At 41.1% G+C, this 17,308-nt stretch overlaps 4 protein-coding genes across 7 annotated transcripts in view; 2 read left to right on the top strand and 2 right to left on the bottom strand.

The window, feature by feature from the left end:
* Window positions 1–197: 197 nt before the first annotated feature.
* On the bottom strand, window positions 198–13,976 carry LOC116849770. Of its 2 annotated transcripts, XM_032827257.1 has the most exons (4): window positions 13,747–13,976; window positions 13,519–13,653; window positions 3,508–3,642; window positions 198–3,417 (listed from the first exon to the last, which is right to left on the bottom strand). In XM_032827257.1, exon 4 carries the CDS (start codon window positions 2,375–2,377, stop codon window positions 356–358), a length of 2,022 nt encoding a protein of 673 aa, XP_032683148.1. In that variant the 5' UTR covers window positions 2,378–3,417; window positions 3,508–3,642; window positions 13,519–13,653; window positions 13,747–13,976; the 3' UTR covers window positions 198–355. The 2 variants fall into 2 exon arrangements, with proteins under 2 accessions (XP_032683148.1, XP_032683149.1); XM_032827258.1 differs by lacking the exons at window positions 13,519–13,653; window positions 13,747–13,976 and adding an exon at window positions 7,296–7,367.
* On the top strand, window positions 3,473–12,078 carry LOC116849771. Of its 2 annotated transcripts, XM_032827259.1 has the most exons (7): window positions 3,473–3,489; window positions 3,588–3,889; window positions 6,857–7,577; window positions 9,438–9,764; window positions 10,017–10,281; window positions 10,402–10,871; window positions 11,238–12,078. In XM_032827259.1, exons 3-7 carry the CDS (start codon window positions 6,965–6,967, stop codon window positions 11,567–11,569), a joined length of 2,007 nt encoding a protein of 668 aa, XP_032683150.1. In that variant the 5' UTR covers window positions 3,473–3,489; window positions 3,588–3,889; window positions 6,857–6,964; the 3' UTR covers window positions 11,570–12,078. The 2 variants fall into 2 exon arrangements, with proteins under 2 accessions (XP_032683150.1, XP_032683151.1); XM_032827260.1 differs by lacking the exons at window positions 3,473–3,489; window positions 3,588–3,889; window positions 6,857–7,577 and adding an exon at window positions 7,609–7,740.
* Window positions 12,373–15,054, top strand: LOC116849775 (sex peptide receptor-like). The gene is made up of 5 exons (XM_032827267.1): window positions 12,373–12,485; window positions 12,596–13,678; window positions 13,760–13,871; window positions 13,956–14,140; window positions 14,242–15,054. The coding sequence occupies exons 2-5, from the start codon at window positions 13,098–13,100 to the stop codon at window positions 14,702–14,704; spliced, it is 1,341 nt and encodes a 446-aa protein (XP_032683158.1). The 5' UTR covers window positions 12,373–12,485; window positions 12,596–13,097; the 3' UTR covers window positions 14,705–15,054.
* Window positions 15,055–15,103: 49 nt separating this feature from the next.
* The window catches only part of LOC116849774 (Bardet-Biedl syndrome 4 protein homolog), a 4,852-nt gene continuing 2,647 nt past the window's right edge, over window positions 15,104–17,308 (bottom strand). For both annotated transcript variants that reach the window (XM_032827266.1, XM_032827265.1), the window contains exons 7-10: window positions 16,967–17,089; window positions 15,844–16,015; window positions 15,447–15,640; window positions 15,104–15,342 (exon numbers count right to left, since the gene is read on the bottom strand). In XM_032827266.1, coding sequence (XP_032683157.1) covers window positions 15,220–15,342; window positions 15,447–15,640; window positions 15,844–16,015; window positions 16,967–17,089 — 612 coding nt within the window. In that variant the 3' untranslated portion in view covers window positions 15,104–15,219. The remainder of the gene's footprint in view (window positions 15,343–15,446; window positions 15,641–15,843; window positions 16,016–16,966; window positions 17,090–17,308) is intronic.

A 17,308-nucleotide genomic window follows, 5' to 3' on the forward strand; every position in this document is an offset into this window, starting at 1 on the left:
TTTTCAAATAATTATGTATCACGGAAGGTAGAAGGGTTTCTCGATCGATCGATATCAGAAAGGCACTTAGCCTCTCAATTACACTCGATTAATCAAACTCAATTGCTGCGAACGGAACAGCTGTTGATCTAACATCGCTGTCGAATCATCGCGCCTAAATTCGACATTGTCGCGAGAACGTACAGGTGTGATAACGAGTCAGTTTATCAGATATGTGAAGCGCTCCGTTAAAACGATTCGAGTGGCGCGCTCGAATTTCGGCGAATTATCGGCGGGAGGGTCCGCGCGAACAAACGCATCGAGAGCCGTCGAAAAGAAAACAAACTTGCGCCACGTAAAATGGAAAGAGTAAATTCTATTTTGCGATACAGCGAAAATTAGCGCGCGTTTTCCGACAGAGCCGGTTAGCGAAATACAGTTCCGCCAGGAACACGATAGCGCAGCAAAGTAAACCGAGCGAGAGCCCCAGAAACGTGAGGGAATAATATTCCAAAGTTAATTTGATTCTCCTATCGCTCTTGGCCATTTTTCTCCGCTGCTCGTCCGCGTACATCGGATACACCATGTTTCTATACCACAGCCCCACGAGACCCGCTTCCTGCATACGTAATAGTAAGTCGTTGATCCTTTCCCGATACGGCGAGTAAATCTGCACCACGTAAGACAACAAGTAGGTAGTTGGAAACTCTTCGACTATGTGAAGCAGCTCGTTACCATCTTCGTCAAAGTAATTGGACAAATTGTCCAGCTTGATCGACGCGTAACGGCCGAGGGCGATTACGTCCTTGCCGAAGGCCACCATGTCGTTGGTGCGTTTGTCGGAGAAGACTACCTTCACCTTATTCTTCAGTCTCTTGGCCAAAGTAGTGTTCTCCGTGAACGTGTTCTGTTTCAGGTTGTCGTACTTAGTAACTATCGTGAGATTGGAGTTAGCCACGTCCTCCAGAGTTTTCAGCTCGGGATAATGAAAGGGGTCGCTCAAGCTGGACACCAGACAACTCTGGTAGAGGCCGGTGACGATGAGGCCGAAGAAGAGTGTGCCTAACAAGAGGGCTTTCTGAGCGGTTGTGCTATCGACACCACCGCCGTTTTCCTTCAACGGATAGCACCATGTCTCGGCGAGATCGAAGCACGATAAAACGTACGGGTGTATTCTCGGCGGCGAGTCCGATAAATCCGGCTGTCGTGACGTCGACACCGTTACGAGTCCCTTCGTCGCTGATCTTCTGTCGATCGTTAAGGGAAGTATGATAGCATTTCGCCGACGAAACGAGACGCTGTAGTACTTGATGAGAAACCACAGCACGGTCACGAAGAAGTTGTACGCCGCGAGGAGCGCCCACACTTCGGGCGTGAACGGCAATATCGGCATGTACGATTTCGGCATGAAGCCAGCGGCGGGAGCGATCAGGCACAGCTGGTCCTCGTAGAAGCTGGTCGTGAACTCGAATTGGTGGTACTCCTCGTATTCGTGCAGAAAGTAGCTGGTGACGATCAAGTCTGACTCACCGTCCTCTATATGCTGAAGGGCGGAATGAAAGGGATCGTCGTTGTAATAATCGTGTATCACCTCGATGCGGAATGTCGCCTCCATCATTTTCTCCAGCAGGAACATCACGTCCGCGTCCAGCCCCGTGTACGTGATGTTGCCTGTGTCCTCGTTGTACTCCACGTGCATCATCTGAGACTGAAACACGATCACGCGTATCGGGTACCCGTTGAGCTTCTCGACTTTGTCGTACAGCTCCTCGTCGGCTTGCCGATCCATCGGGCAGATCTTGCGCACGACGCCGTATTTGCTCTGTTGATTCTTCTCGAACGGAAAGTATCTGCTCAAACATCGAAATTCCTCCTGAATCGAGACAGTGACGATCCGGTGGACATTGTAGCTCCTCCAAACGCTCTGGAAGATTTCTCGCGGCGGCTCTCTCGTCGCGACGTTCTCGGCGGTGATGATGATCAGATACTGGTTGGTGGCCTTCCAGATGTGGCTCTGCTCGTGTACGAAGAAATCCAGCAGATCGATGTCGTCGACGATCAAGATCCATATGAGATCGACGCGATTCTGCCACGAGGATTTCCACGACAGGCTGCTCGTCGTGATCTTGTAGCTGACGATCGACTCGCTTGCCACGTACTTGGACACAAAGTCCACCAGGTCGGAATGCGTGTTGAGGTACACGAGAGACATCGTCGTCGGATACATTCGCTGCTCGTTTCGAACGTAATTCAGGATGGTCCTGAGATTTTTACTTTCCGTCCGCGTTAATGCGTCGTCCCTCACAGTGATCTTGTATCTCGTGCCAGTCGTGCTCCTTACAGCTGACATTAGCGCCAAAGTCGTCACTAATAAGCAAAATGATATTGCCGGTGACATTATGAGGAGGATCGGAGACGAACGGCTCTGTCCTTGTTCGATTCACTCAATCAATGTAAATTCCACTGTATGAAGCGTAAACTTTATATGGATACGGTGAAACTGAAAAACAGTATGAACGTGGATGTAGTTAGAGTCGCGCTCTTTTTATCGTCAGATCAAATGGAAATCACATGCGCGCGTATACGAGGCCAAACAAAAACACGGACGCACGTCCATCGAGGGTTGTCGTCGTTAGCATCGTTCCAAATGGAATTTCACTGCATTCTCACGAGCTTGACCAAACGGTACGTGTGTGGGCAGTCTGTTAATTGTCATGTGGATTGATGCCTCGTCGGAAAAGTGGAAGAACGTCGTAAATCATTCTCTTTGCGACAGCTCGGAAAAAGAGCATTAAAATCGAATTTGTGAAGCAGAGATCCGCCATTGCGCTTCTCAACACGTCGTTCTTTCCAGTGAGTTTAAAATTCGTCGATGCGCCTCTTCTCTTCTTTCTGCCGTCGCTCAATCGATATTCCGTCACCGTGCGTCACGTTGTTGGCACCAGGAAGGCGATGATAGACATTACTGCCAGACGTGGACAAGTGCGGCGGCAAATACTAACGTCCTCCGTTCATCCGTGAGATGCGACGATTGTCTCAACGAAAAGAAAACTGCAGACTGCGTTGCGAACTTCCGTCCGATCTTCTCACGGTGCTCCTGTCTTGTTTCCTGCCCGCGTCGACTTTCGCGTTGCAAATTTGTGAAAGGGATGTTTTGCATGCGGCAAATGAAGGTACACACGAAAAACAAAGGGACGATTAAAACGACGAGCCGGCTCGACTTGTTGTGCGTTAGACTTGCGGGACCCGCTGAACGCACACCTTTTACCCAGAAATATCGTTTCGTTGCTGCTTTATATCTTTCTCTCCTACTTCCTTATATTTACCTTGAATGAACTGAGCAAACGTTTACTTCCCCTCGTAAACGTCAATCTTCCGACATGTCATTAAGTTAAAGGCTCAGCTGGCGAGTAACGACACCAGTAAACACCGATGTCACTGAAAAAAAAGAAGATAAGAAGAGCTAATATTATTATAACTCACACTCTCCATACCATAAGTGTGCTTGCGGTGAGAATGACGTGTTACCTGTCTACGATTCTTCGTTACCGCGTATTTATCCCCGCTAATGACGACTCGTCGTGAAAAATCGTCTTCCTTTATATCAGAACGACCATCTACTTCAGTAGAATCTCTTTATAGAAGTTTGTCTGTGTTATATGTCTGTAAAGAGAAAAAGGGTAACTTCACGTGAGAGTCAAGTGTGAAGAAGGCGCAATTAAGCGTTAATCGAGAGATATGACAAGTGATTTGTGTTGACGAGCAATGAACGACGGCAGGTGGGTTTATCTTTATCTGGTCGTTTGTCGAGCTACAATCTGGAGAGTTGATCTAACGATCGAAAGCACACACACGCGTCCAATGTGACAATGAAAAAGAGGGTTGGCCACAACAATCAGTAACGATAAGGGTGAGCGATGTCGACCAATTAAGACACGTATTGTACACACATATAATAAACGGGAAAAAGTGCACGATGAAGAACTTGGAGAGGTCCAGTGGCAATGTAAACAAGAGAACACTCGCGTTGACGCTCGCAAAACATGGTATGTCAATATATGCGTGTATATACTGAATGTCTGACGATAATATATAAAACTCTCGTATAGATATAGATTAAGTCAAACTGAATAAAAAATTACTTTACCATTTTACAAACAATTATGTGAAATTTGGAATTATTAATTAAAGAAGATTAACAAATGATCGCGCAGGATGTGGTGCAGGGCGTGACGGTAAGTATATTTTGTATTGTGTGCTTGTACATTGGATAAAAATGAAAAAGTTCTCTATCATTTTAGAACTATGTAGATTTTTGAGTTGTCAATTAAAGGAGATTGGCAAGTAATCACGCACGATCGTTTTCTAATCTTCACTAATTAATAACTAAAAAATCTATGTGGTTCTTTGCAAAATAGTAGAGGAATTTTTTGTTCAGTTTGACATAATCTATACGCATATGTAAATTTTATATTTATCGTCGGACACCTTGTATACATGTATATATGTATTGGGAGTGTGCATTAATTTTAAAGAATTTTCAAGAAATGGCATAATATATAATAATAGTACTATATCGCATTGGGCCATATTGTTGCTACCTTCATGTCAAAGCTATTATGTGGCTTTAATTTTCAGTATGTGTCATTTTACCGAAGTGTAAACAACATTGTTTTTTTGAGCATTCAATATGTCGAATTTTGTGCCAACAAAACGCAATTTGCGGGAAGCTTTACTTTTTTGCTTCCATTTGAAAAAAAGTGCTGCTAAAAGTCAACGAATGCTGTAGGAAGCTTATGGTGATTATACTCCATCGATTTCAACATGTGAGTACTGGTTTTGACGATAAAAAAGGTGATTTTGATGCGGAAGACAAGAAACGTCCAGACCAGCCGAAAAAGATTGAAGATGAGGAAGTGGAAGCTTTACTCGATCAAGACCCGAGTCAAACGCAAGAAGAACTTGCAGAATCATTAAATGTTAATCGATCAACGATTTCCAGACGTTTCAAGGTCATTGGAATGATTCAAAAGCAAGGAAATTGGGTGTCGTACGAGTTGAAGCCGAGGGACATCGAAAGGCGCAAAAGGACCTGTGAATTGTTGCTTCAAAGACACACAAGAAAAAGTTTTTTGCATAATATCGTGGGTGATGAAAAATGATACGCTACGATAATCCAAAGCGCAAAAAATCATGATGCAGGCCAGGCGAACTATCAACATCGACGGCAAAGCTGAATATTCATAGCGCCAAGCTCATTCTCTATATTTGATGAAATCAGCTGGGTGTAGTATATTATGAGCTGCTCCAATCCAACGAAATCATTACTGGGGAACGCTACCAACAACAGTTGATGCAATTGAATCGAGCATTGAAACAAAAACAACCAGATTACGCGAAAAGACACGACAAAGTGATTTTCCAGCACGACAACGCTCGGCCACATGTTGCGAAGCCGGTTAAGGAAACGTTAGAAGCGCTTAACTGGAATGTCCTACCACACCCGCCATATTCTCTAGATATTGCTCCTTCCGATTACCACCTATTTCGATTGATGACTCATGGTCTGTCTGAGCAGCGCTTCTATTCTTATGAGGATATAAAAAAATGAGTCGATTCGTGGATAGCCTCAAAAGATGTGTCGTTCTTTCGACGTAGAATCCACTTATTACCAGAAAGATAGGAAAAAGTAGTGGCTAGCGATGGACATTATTTTGAATGATCAATTTGTAACCATTTTTTCACAATGAAGCCGTATTTTTATCAAAAAATCCCTTAAAATTAATACACACTCCCAATATATACGATGAAAGGACTTGCGAGTCATATATGTCGCGTTAAGAGGACTGGAAGGTTAGATTGCCTGAAAATCGTGCTTATTTTTTATGACAAATTGAATGAATATGCAAAAGTGTTATTTTGACGTGTATTTACATTAACATATAAAGAGAAGAAAAATAAAATTTTGATCCAATATTCAATATAAATATGTATATGGTACATGCAGTTAAAATATATTTTGTTTTTCTTTTCAAGGTCATTTTGCAGTAATATCTTGACTCTCGGTGGTTAACCGAGATTTATTAAACTGAATTTTAAGTAGAACATTTCCGTAAGCTTGTCGTTATCGTGTGAATCATTATGATAGAAATTGAGTAAAAGTTAACAAAATTGCAAATATCTTAATGGAATATTATTAAATTTTCCGTTCTTTTATAGTAAAAAAATTAATATTTTAAAATTAAATATTTTCACGAGTTCTATCAGTGGTTCACCCAAGCGACAAGCTTACAAAAATTTTCTATCTAAAATTCAGCTTAATTGAACAACCGAGAGTCAAGATATTACTGCAAAATAACGACTGAAAAAGAAAAACGAAATATATTTTAATTGCATGTACCATATATTTACATTGAGTATTTGATCATCAAAATTATATTTTTCTTATCTTTATATGTTGTATACACGTCAAAATAACACTTTCGTATATTTATTCAATTTATTATAAAAAATTGTGAAAGCACGATTTTCAGACAATCTGATCTTCCAGTCCCTTTAAACAGAAAAGGCTGGTTCTTGCAACTATTGTAAAATTCGTGAGCCTAATTGCGATATATGCTCTTAGATTCAGACGAGATTAAGGGGATACACCAATCAGGCTCACAAATTTTACGATTGCAAAGCAACCCTGTAAACATCAACTAATAGTGACTAGTAATAAGTATGTCAATGTTATTATTATTTGCCATTCAACAATATAGCTGTTAATACAACACTTATCATATTGCAATTTTTCTGTTAGTTGCTAGTTTTCTCTGCTGAATGCAGCCATTGTCGCTTGCGTTTTAGCAAAAAATCAAACGACTATTATTTCTAGCTGGCAGGCGAGTTTACTCTCGTAGCATTGTTGTTCCTGAGCGCAGCATCAATCGATGGCTGCCAATGGCGCGAGGCAGTCGAATTTTGGAGCAACGTCGTTTGCTCGATGGAAAACTGCAAGACCGTGAATTTTCACCGAGTGCTCGACAGTGATCGGCGTTCCGCTTCGGCGTCGCAATGCTTCGATGAGCTGGTGCACACTGTCGCGCAGAAGTGCGAGATGACAATCGTGCTGAAGACTTATGTGTCTCGAGACTCGACGGACGCGGAGCTTATCGCCGATGATGACGACACGGTGCGTGGGAGCGTGAAATGGTCGTCGATTTGGAGGATTACCTCTGGCGACGCGGATATTTTCGCAACACGGCCGGCAGTTAAAAGAATTCCGGCACAGAAAGATCGAGTTTCCCCGCACGAGCAAAACACATGGAACGTACACGTGGTTTTCGCGAGAGACCTTCCATCTTTCGATCGGGTCCTGCGGGACGAGATGTTTGAGTGGAATCCACGGGATCGATTTATCGTGTTGATCGTTTATCGAAGGAAACATCAAGGAGGAAGCGAATCAAGTGTAAACATCGAGGATATCTTGAGAACGCTGTGGTACGAACATAAGATGTACAACGTCTTTATCTCGGACGGGCTTCTCGTAAATGACACGACCCGAATCAACCGACTCGTGAACACTTACAATCCGTTTGCCAAAATCAACGAATCTGGTTCGTAAATAGTGTATTCATCTATATCATAAGATCGCGCACATCGTTGACGAAGCTTCCTAGATAGCACAAATCTCCAAGGAATGTACTAAAGACATCCCTGCGTCCTAAGGACGTCCCCAGGACACATCTAAGACGTCTCTTAGAGATTTATACTGTTTAGGTCATTGTCATGTCCGCGTATTGACTTATATCTTCCGCATATCGATACTAGAGTCGAAATATTGGATCTGTTTTCGATCTCAATATTTTATTTAACCTTGAAACTTATATCAAACTTATATCAAAATTTATATTAAAACTTATATGAAACTTATATTAAAACTTATATTGAAATCTCTTTCGATACCAATAACTAATCCTTGGGATTTCTTTTCTCAACCATATTTAATAAAAGAAGGAGACTCTGTTATGATTTTATTTAACTTACTAGTTTTGCCAAGAGATCCTCTTTAGAAGCTACAAGTGATATTTTGTGCATTTCCTGCCATTTAGGAGTGCTAATCCACACAGCAGAAGTGTCCAAAATATATCATAAGGATATCCTAAAGATATATTTGGGATATGCGATATCTTCAAGATATCCCTATGATGTATTTGGGACATTCTTGCTATGTGGGAAGTAGGACTTGAGTTTTGTGCATTAAACATATTCTAAGTCTTCAGAATATACAAATGTTCAAACCGAAGTATATTATTATGTATGAACTAGGAATGGAGAAATTAAAAATAGGATGAGACATAAGGGCGAAAAGGCATGAGGAAAAGATTGGGAACAGCAGTGAAGAAAGTTTAATAAGAAAATATTGGGGAGAGAAAGAGGAAGGTGAATGGAAAGATTTGTATGGAAGGAAAAGGGAAAAATATTATAATAGGAATGGTTGGGGATTAGAGAGAATAAAATAAGGAAGGAAAGAAAACTGGGATATAGAAGGAAAAATAACGAAAAGGGAAAGGGAAGTGGATGGAAAACAAAAACAATGGATGGAAAATAGGATTATGGAGGCTAGATATAACAAAAGATATAAAGAGATAAGGAAGGTAGGGGAGGGATACAAGTACCTAGAAAAGAGCAGTTTGGTGAGGATAAGGTCAGGAGAAGAGGTGAGGGCGCTTATTAAGCTAAGATGTGGTAATTTGGAGTTGAAGAATAAGTATTAGTTAGAAGAGGAAGAGAGGATGTGTGTACTGTGTGGTAGGGAGCAAGATGAGATGAAACATTATATGTATACATATGAGGTGGGAAAGAGATGGTTTGAGGAAATGGATAGGATGGAAAGGATATGGAATGATGAAATAGATAAAATTAAAGATAAGGTTTTAAGAAGAATATGGAAAGAAAGGGAGAAGAAAATAAAAGAAAAAGAAAAGGATAGATGAGAATAAGGCAAAGGGTAGATTACTGCGAAAATGTATGTATAAATAATAAGAAAATTAGTAATAAAGGGAATATATTTAAAAGAGGCGTTAGCAACTGTAGTGGAAAGGAGGTATAATTAATAACATAAAAGTAAAGCGAAAATGTAATTTGGCTGTGACAAGTTTGTGATAAGGTGACGAGGAGATAGAATAGAGATAAGAGTAATATATTTATGTATGGAAGAATGGATGGATGGATGAGTGGATAAGTACAAGATAGAATTCAATGTAAACCAAGTCCTCTTTTTGGCTATTTTGTAGCTGAATGGTAATAAATACTACTACTACAAATGTTCGAAAGTTTAGATCAGGAATAGATTTAAAATTTCGACATGGAATCCTTCAGAATATACAGATGTTAAAAATCTTTGATCGAAAATAGAATTCAAATTTCGACTAGGAACGTGTGAATGGGGCATATTGAAATAATTTGAATTTCAGCATGGGGTGGAATCAATATTGTGAACGTAAATACAACGACACGCTCGTCGAATTTGACAACATACCGTTGCACTCGAAATCTCAATGGATATGAATTAAAAGTGGGCATATTTGAGGGGAGCGAATCAACCGTCGCGAGCACGTTGAACAATTCGATTACATCGACCAGCATGCGATACAATTTTTCCAATATTTTCAAAGGCTTTGACGAGACAATACTGGATATAATTGCTAGACAGATGAATTTCACGGTGAAACGGATACCTCCGACGGATAATAAATCATTTGGTTATCAGTTACCCAATGGAACGTACGTCGGTGCTATAGGTACTAATGTAACGCAGAGACATTTACTTTCCCCTCCCCTGTTTAAAATGATAAATGCAAAACGATAATGTTATATAAGATTTCAATTTAAATCAATGTGAATCAGTAAGATGACTCATTTAGATCGAAATTCAGACTTAGTAAAATGTAATCTTATCGCTTTGTATTCATCATCTTAAGTAGGGCTCTTTTCTCCTTTTCCTTTGCGCTCTGCCGAGTATTCGGTAATACATATACAGCCTAATTACGCAGGTGACATAGTGTACGGCAGAACGGACATCTGTTTCGAGTCTTTCTTCGTGAAGAAATACAACCCTGGTGTGAACAATATGCTGATGGAATTTACGACGCAAATCGAGTTCGACAGATTATGCGTGATCGTGCCCAAGGCGTCCAAGATACCCAAGTGGCTTCGAATATATTACTTTTTCCCGCTCACGATTTGGATCTGCTCAATGCTGTCTCACGTCTTCACATATATCACGTGGTATTTGTTGCAAACCTTCAATCCACAAAGGTATAGTATGGCACTCAAGTCTAAAGTAATTATCGAAGCTAATTATCTTCCTTGTTCTCTCCTCCGTATGCGGCGAAAACAGAAAATGTCGCGTCATGTAACGTCAAAATTTATTTCCAGAGTGGGAAGGGTCAATTTCTTCACGACGGTCTATCGATCGTTTTTATTCACCTGCGGTTGTCCTCAGAAGCTACCATGCACGAATGCCGAAAGGATATTATTGTCGGGTATTTTCCTCGGCAACATCACCATAGTAGGATACTTCAATAGTATGCTGTACAAAAGTTTTGCGCACGACATGTATTACAACGATATTGACAGTCTGGAAGACCTGGACGCCTCTAGATTGCCGATACTGTTCACTTCTTACAGCACGAGCGATATTTTCGGTCCCAAAAATGACATGGATGCGACGCCGCTCATACAAAGCCTAAAGGGGAAGCTGCAACACGGTTATGACGCCTTGAAAAACGCGGCCTATTATCGCAATGTCACAGGATTAATCAGGAAACATCATTTCGCTATCATAGGCGCGGAGTTGGTCGACATGGACGGCGTGCCGCTGCTTCATCTCATTAAGGAATGTCCAGGTATAAACCCGAATTGAAATATCGACCCTACTTTCGATCTCAATATTTCATTTAATATTTCATTTCTCAATATTTCACGTTTAACCTATTTTGATATTCTGAAGTCTACATCAATCTCTTTTAATTCTATTTAATCTACTAACTTAGAACCTATAAATGACATTTTGTACATTTTTTGCTATTTAGAGGTTTAGTTAAGTAGGCTTTCAGTTTCATGTGTGTTAAACATATACTGATCCTTCAGAATGTACAGATATTTGAAAGTTCAGTTCGAAAGTAGGGCTAAAATTTCGATTCGTTGAGGTTCGTGATAATCATTCTTGCATATTTACACGTATTTTAACGTTACACGTACGTACACATCAGGTACGTACTATCTGTCGTATCTGCTGCCAAGGAATTCAATTCTACGCGACAGAGTGAATGCGCTAATTGGTCAATTGAATCAAGCCGGTTTGCCGACGCTTTGGACCAGCCGCACCATTCAACGCACCGTCATGAAAAAGAAGTTGCTGGCCAAGCGAAGCGAGAACGAAGCGGATCGTTTCGTGGCGTTCAGCTTGTCCGACCTGCAGACGTCATTTTATACGCTGCTGGTCGGACTGTCGCTCTCTGCGATAGTATTTTTTCACGAAAAAGGCTGGCTGAAGGCACCATCGTTGCGTAGTGAAAAATTAAATTCCAAGTCTAAGCATTAATCGTCACTCCGTTTCTTGTTTTTCTTTCCACTTTTCATGCCCTCCGTTGGATTTCTTCTTCGGTGTACCGAGCCATTCGTGCGCATAAATTTAGGCGACGCGCTGATCCGTGGTAGGTCCGGAATACAAAGGGTTGTATATGAAGGTGAAAAATATTCCTTTCTATTTCTCCTACGCTTCCACATTTTACCGACGCGTTAAACGTTCCATTTCCCTCCGTTACGGTCAATACAGTTGAACGAGATATAATGGTAAATAAACAATGGCGAGCGAACGAGAGGAAGTGGAGAGAAGGAAAGAGAAAGAAAATATTTCGCGCGTGGCGATCTAATTTAAATTAGACAATAATTTCACCTGCGGTCACTACACGAGCGAGAGGGACACGCGATTGCCGACATTTTTATACCAATAATTATTGGACGTTTGTGTGCAACATAAAAAACCTCTTTGCAGATTGAATATAATCGATATGAGCGACAACGATCGCAAAGGAAGCCCCGCTGAAGGGAAAGCAGTATTGAAATAAAGATTCAATTGTGCACATTACTCTGTTTGTGTACCAGTTGGTTGTTCTTAAGCGCTCAATGCACGCGCTGCTCATTAACGGCTAATAACGAAGCGAACACCACTCGAAGCGTGCATACTTGACTCATGATATTCGATGTGAACAGACGCGCCAATATCGTGATGGACCATCCGTGTCCTGCGCGCAGGCTCTTCCAGAGCGCAGGAGGAAAACGTCGAGAGGGAGTAAAGGATGCCCGTGAATTTTCAATAGTAGCCAGTAGCGCGACTACCCGTCGGATAGACCTGCTCGTGCAATCCTCTGTTGCTGTAACCTGTTGCCGTTTGACGACGAATATATCGTACAGTGCCACGTTATTACTTACGTTCGATCGTTAACTCCACCGTATGTGTAAGTGTACATACATGTGTGTACATGCGATCGAATAATCCGTGCAATGTTCCTCCGCACAACTCACACACGAAACACACGTATATCTCTATGGTATCGTTTTTTTCCAGCTCTTGCTTCCCTTCTGTCGGAGCGGGCAAAGAAATAGCGTTCTAAATGGGTAGGTCATTCGGCAAAAAATCCCGGGAATACGCTCGATCGACAAAATCGAGTTCGCTGTGTTCAACTTAATCTCCTTAATCTCTGACCGAAACACGCCATCCATTAGGCAAATGCAACGCGTATATTCAATTTTTGCTCGCAGCGCTCGTTCTTTCGCGTTCTGTCCATAATTCCAATAGAGCGCAAAATGAAGGGGAATCCGCAAATCCGCAAATTAATTGCGAATTAGAGATATAATAAGCTGACTGTTAAATGATAGTGATGTGCGATAACGTTCCGACAGAGAATCACGATCGCGTCGAAGACGCGAGCGTGCTCGCGAAACAGTGAGAACGGAATGTCACGACGCAACATCGTCATTCGATCAGCATTTACAATCGGTACGAGATACGCACAGATACATCTCTGATACACCTCTGAGAACGTCGCGCGCGCGGAAAAGTATCGATTATGCATCGCCTGCGGAATTACACGGACATTTTTCGCCGGCTCAACATCACCGACGAGGACATTGATTACGTGAACAATTTCGACCTCGAGAACTTGACCGATCACAGTAGCAACAGATTCGATGGAAGCCGCGGTGGCGGCCAAATCTTGGGGGGTGGAAGTGGCGACGGGGACAGAAGCACCCGAATCGAAACGGTGCAATTAACAACCTCCTGTTATTGCGACGGTGCAATCCGCGATCTGGCGACGCAATACAAAAATTACCATGGTTATGCCGCTCTCATGGTGTGCTCCTTCGGCACGTTCACCAACGTGCTCAACATCATCGTCCTCACGAGAAAAGATACCAAAATAGCCCCTATAAATCGCATCCTGACCGGACTCGCGACGGCGGATATGCTAGTGATGCTGGAGTACATACCTTTCGCGATTTACAAGTATCTCGTGCTGCCGCAGCGTAGAATATTTCCCTACGGATGGGCTGTGTTCGTGCTATTCCATATGCATTTCACGCAGCTCCTTCACACGATCAGTATCGCGCTCACTCTCACCTTGGCTGTTTGGAGGTACATCGCTATTAGGTGAGTGTCGATTCTCGCGATTTCGAGTATGTCGAGGCATTGGGAACGTTCTTAGAAAGGATTCTCACTTTCGCGTGTCAGATTTCCACAGTACAATCACATTTGGTGCACCGGAAGGCGTTGTACGCTCGCTCTCTCCTGCAGTTTCCTCGCTCCGTTTTTCGCCTGTGCGCCTAGCTACTTCGTGTTTGGAGTAAGTAAATGCAAAAATCATTCTGCGTCGGGATACTCTCTGTCAGAAAGATCGCTGCAGTAAGCACCAATTTCCTTACGGCAGATAAAGGCACAGACCGTTTATGAGAACGGCACTACGGAGATATTATATCACGTAGACGTTAATTACTCCGTCGACCAAGGCTTCCTGTATCAATTAAATTTCTGGATACTCGGCGTGATCGTTAAACTTCTACCGTGCGTCCTACTCACCGTCATCATCTGTTGGTTAATAAAAGCTCTTTATAGGTAAATTATAACAGTAGGCAACTAGTTAAAGTTTATCTATTAATCATCTCTCATTTGCGTTCTATCCGTACGTCTTCAATTCCTGATTTCCTTTGATTCAGGGCGAAGGGCAGGAAACAGATTCTGAAAAACTACAGTCATTGCGTTACAAGAGCCAGAAAATCAACTTTATCGTCGAGAAACTCCAACTTTGAAAGTCACTTGTTCGATACTAAAAGGGATGGATGCCCGCGAAGAGTGAGCAAATCTGACAAACGAACGGACAGAACAACGAGGATGCTTGTAGCAGTATTGTTGTTATTTCTCATAACAGAAATTCCTCAAGGTATCTTGGGTTTACTCTCCGCGGCTCTGGGCGATTGTTTCTTTCGCAATTGTTACCATAAGTTTGGAGAGATGATGGATATCTTAGCGTTGTTAAATGGTAGCATAAATTTTATCTTATACTGCTCTATGTCGCGACAATTTCGTATGATCTTTGGGCAATTGTTCAAACCTCGAATTATGAAAAAGTGGTCAACGATAAACCAGCAGCAAATCGAAGTACAAAGCACATACGTATAATGTAATTATAAGAATTATAGTAGTTTATAAAGAGAGGTTCTGCGAAATTCTCCTTCTTTCTCTCTATTTTTAATTGGAAATTGTAGCAAATGAAGCTTTATTATTTTATACGCGAAATGAAAGTTGAGCTTAACAATTTATGGTATTAAATGAACTCATCCGGAATAAAAAGATTATTGCATAAACGATAATGGCTAGTGTAAGCCCATCAATATAATTAAATACGTGTTATCTCTAAAAATAAATTATCTGTGCACGTGTTCGATTTTACTCTCAAAACTGACCTCTGTACAATTGATCTCTTGTGGTTTCATCTCTGTGTCTTGTAAAGTCGGTGCGCTATGTTCTACGTGTGTATTTTCTCTTTAAGGCATGTGAATAATAAATAAGTAAACGCAATGTATGTCCTCAAGTGTTGCTATTTCGTATAAGTTGCTGTATGGAACAATAAAAATGTTAGATAATTTAATTGCAAAAAACTCATGTTTTCGTTAATTGAAATTTGGGCGTAGCTTTTAAACTTCATCAGCAGTTAATAGCCGCTCCTCACTATTGCCCGTCGGCGGCTCCTCACTGGCGATTGATTTTGTTTCCTCGTGATTTAATTTTTTGGATAACTTTTTCGCCATTTGTGATATCTATATGTCAAAAAATATGCCATGAAAAGTCATCCATAAAATATAGCCACGCAATGCATTAATGCACTGGTGCTTTCGAGAATGTTGCGCGATTTTCAAGTTACCTGTATGTCGACATCAACAACAGCCATAATATCGTTGAGCGCAATTAAAATTTCAGTGGCATTAGCTTGTTTATCACGTGCGTCGAGAACTACGGCGTAATTAATCAATATCAATGGATCCTGCGGGGCTAAAGCGTGAGCTTTCGTTAAAGATCTCTCAGCGCCTTCTAAGTCATCCAGGCGTTTCAGAGCCACTAATAAAAGATGAAGGATTAAAATTTTACTGTAAAATAAATAAGTGCGCAAGCGTAAAAGAAATATCTCTTCGCGGTGCTCGCTTTGCCAGAAATCTTATATTTTTGATCTTATAATGTTAAGATTGAATTTTGTGAGGCTTCGACAATACACAAGGCTCTGCGTTTACTTAGATAGTTCCAGTTATTTTTTTTTTACTTACGACCCAGTAACAAATACGGTGTAGGATTCTTCGGTTCGGCGCTAACTGCAGCGCATAAATAAATCGCAGCGGACGCAGGTTGTCCAGTGGTGAGGAAAACTATTCCCAGATTGCACGATGGTATGCAAGATAATGGACTTAAATAATGAGCTCGTTTCAAAGAGCTAATAGCCTGCAAAGCATTAAAACGCGACGCTATTGTTTCGCGCTCTTTTTTCTCTTTCTCACATTTTTATCTCCATTTCGCATAATAGGTAGCGATAAAAATTCTTTCTTTATAATTGCAATGGCACTACCTTCGGCGACATGCGCGTAAAACACACGGTTTCAATTTTATAATAAATTTTCTTGCAAAATGCAACGCTAATTGAGAATCACGGTTATAACAATTTCACGACCACAGGTCGCGTCATATTATATCTTATATTCGTGTCTTGAGAAAAACACGAGTATAGGATATCAGCCTGTATTATGGTTATCCTTAAAGCATCGCGGTTTCTCATTTCATTTCGAGGTATCGTCAAGAGACTTCTTCTGTCTTTTCTCTGACTCATGACATTTTGCACGACTATTCGTCTGGTAAATAAGTTACAAATATGCTTCCTGTATGTGTCGCATGTTCGACGATTTGCGTTGTGAAACGCGATGTGAAATAATGAAATAGTGCAACGAGACGATGCACTTCGATGTATCAAGGCATCGAATCAGGTGCTACAAACTGCATTGGGTTGCAGATCTTTTTAATAATCCGATTTGATTAAACGGCATTATATTCATGACGGAATATTTGTTTAAAATTACATTAGCTCGCTAATAAGGAAATATAATATAATATAATTAAATATAATATAATAAATTACTTTGAGTATATTTCGATAAATCTGCATGTGTATGAGAAATAAATGAGATTTTCCTATTTCCTGTTGTAATATATACGCTGTCTAAAGCTTCTTATTGATATTACCCCTAAGAAGTTATTTCTTTTCTGTTAACAAAGATGTTATTGCAAATTGAGTAAGAAAGTAGTTTTCCACTTTACTGCTTGAAATTTCCAAGTACATTGCGTTCGACGGTGCTCCAAGAAGAATTCGAAAAGAAAAAGAGGAAGAACGGAGAGACTTACCGCAACATATTTTTGTTTTCCGTAAAGGCACATTCCGATGTTATTCCAAAGCACCGAAGATTCTGGAATGGTTTGCGCCGCGACTTTGTACTTTGACAATGCCACATCGTACTCTCGGTGATTCTGTGAAATACAGCACACTATTCAACAAAACAACGAGATAAATTTCATGCAAAAGCGAGAATCTCGCAATTAAAATCGGATCCGATATGGATAAAAGTCACGTATACTTTCATAGCCATATTCTTTTTCAGAACGACATAGGATGATATTACAAGAGAGAGAGAGAGAGAGAGAGAGAGAGAGAGAGAGAGAGAGAGAGAGAGAGAGAGAGAGAGAGAG

Source organism: Odontomachus brunneus, unplaced genomic scaffold (assembly GCF_010583005.1).
Source record: "Odontomachus brunneus isolate Ranch 3 - 2012 unplaced genomic scaffold, Obru_v1 Obru_scaffold_126, whole genome shotgun sequence".
Lineage (NCBI taxonomy): Eukaryota > Metazoa > Arthropoda > Insecta > Hymenoptera > Formicidae > Odontomachus > Odontomachus brunneus.

What these genes read in the sequence shown, in the direction of transcription:
- LOC116849771 (XM_032827259.1), top strand. Translation starts at nt 6,965, where the DNA reads ATGGAAAACTGCAAGACCGTGAATTTTCACCGAGTGCTCGACAGTGAT. An exon ending in TGCCAAAATCAACGAATCTG is followed by an intron (nt 7,578 to 9,437) that starts GTTCGTAAATAG and finishes TTTGAATTTCAG; the next exon opens with CATGGGGTGGAATCAATATT. An exon ending in TCTCATTAAGGAATGTCCAG is followed by an intron (nt 10,872 to 11,237) that starts GTATAAACCCGA and finishes CGTACACATCAG; the next exon opens with GTACGTACTATCTGTCGTAT.
- LOC116849775 (XM_032827267.1), top strand. Translation starts at nt 13,098, where the DNA reads ATGCATCGCCTGCGGAATTACACGGACATTTTTCGCCGGCTCAACATC. An exon ending in CTAGCTACTTCGTGTTTGGA is followed by an intron (nt 13,872 to 13,955) that starts GTAAGTAAATGC and finishes TCCTTACGGCAG; the next exon opens with ATAAAGGCACAGACCGTTTA. An exon ending in TTAATAAAAGCTCTTTATAG is followed by an intron (nt 14,141 to 14,241) that starts GTAAATTATAAC and finishes CCTTTGATTCAG; the next exon opens with GGCGAAGGGCAGGAAACAGA.
- LOC116849770 (XM_032827257.1), bottom strand. Translation starts at nt 2,377, where the DNA reads ATGTCACCGGCAATATCATTTTGCTTATTAGTGACGACTTTGGCGCTA.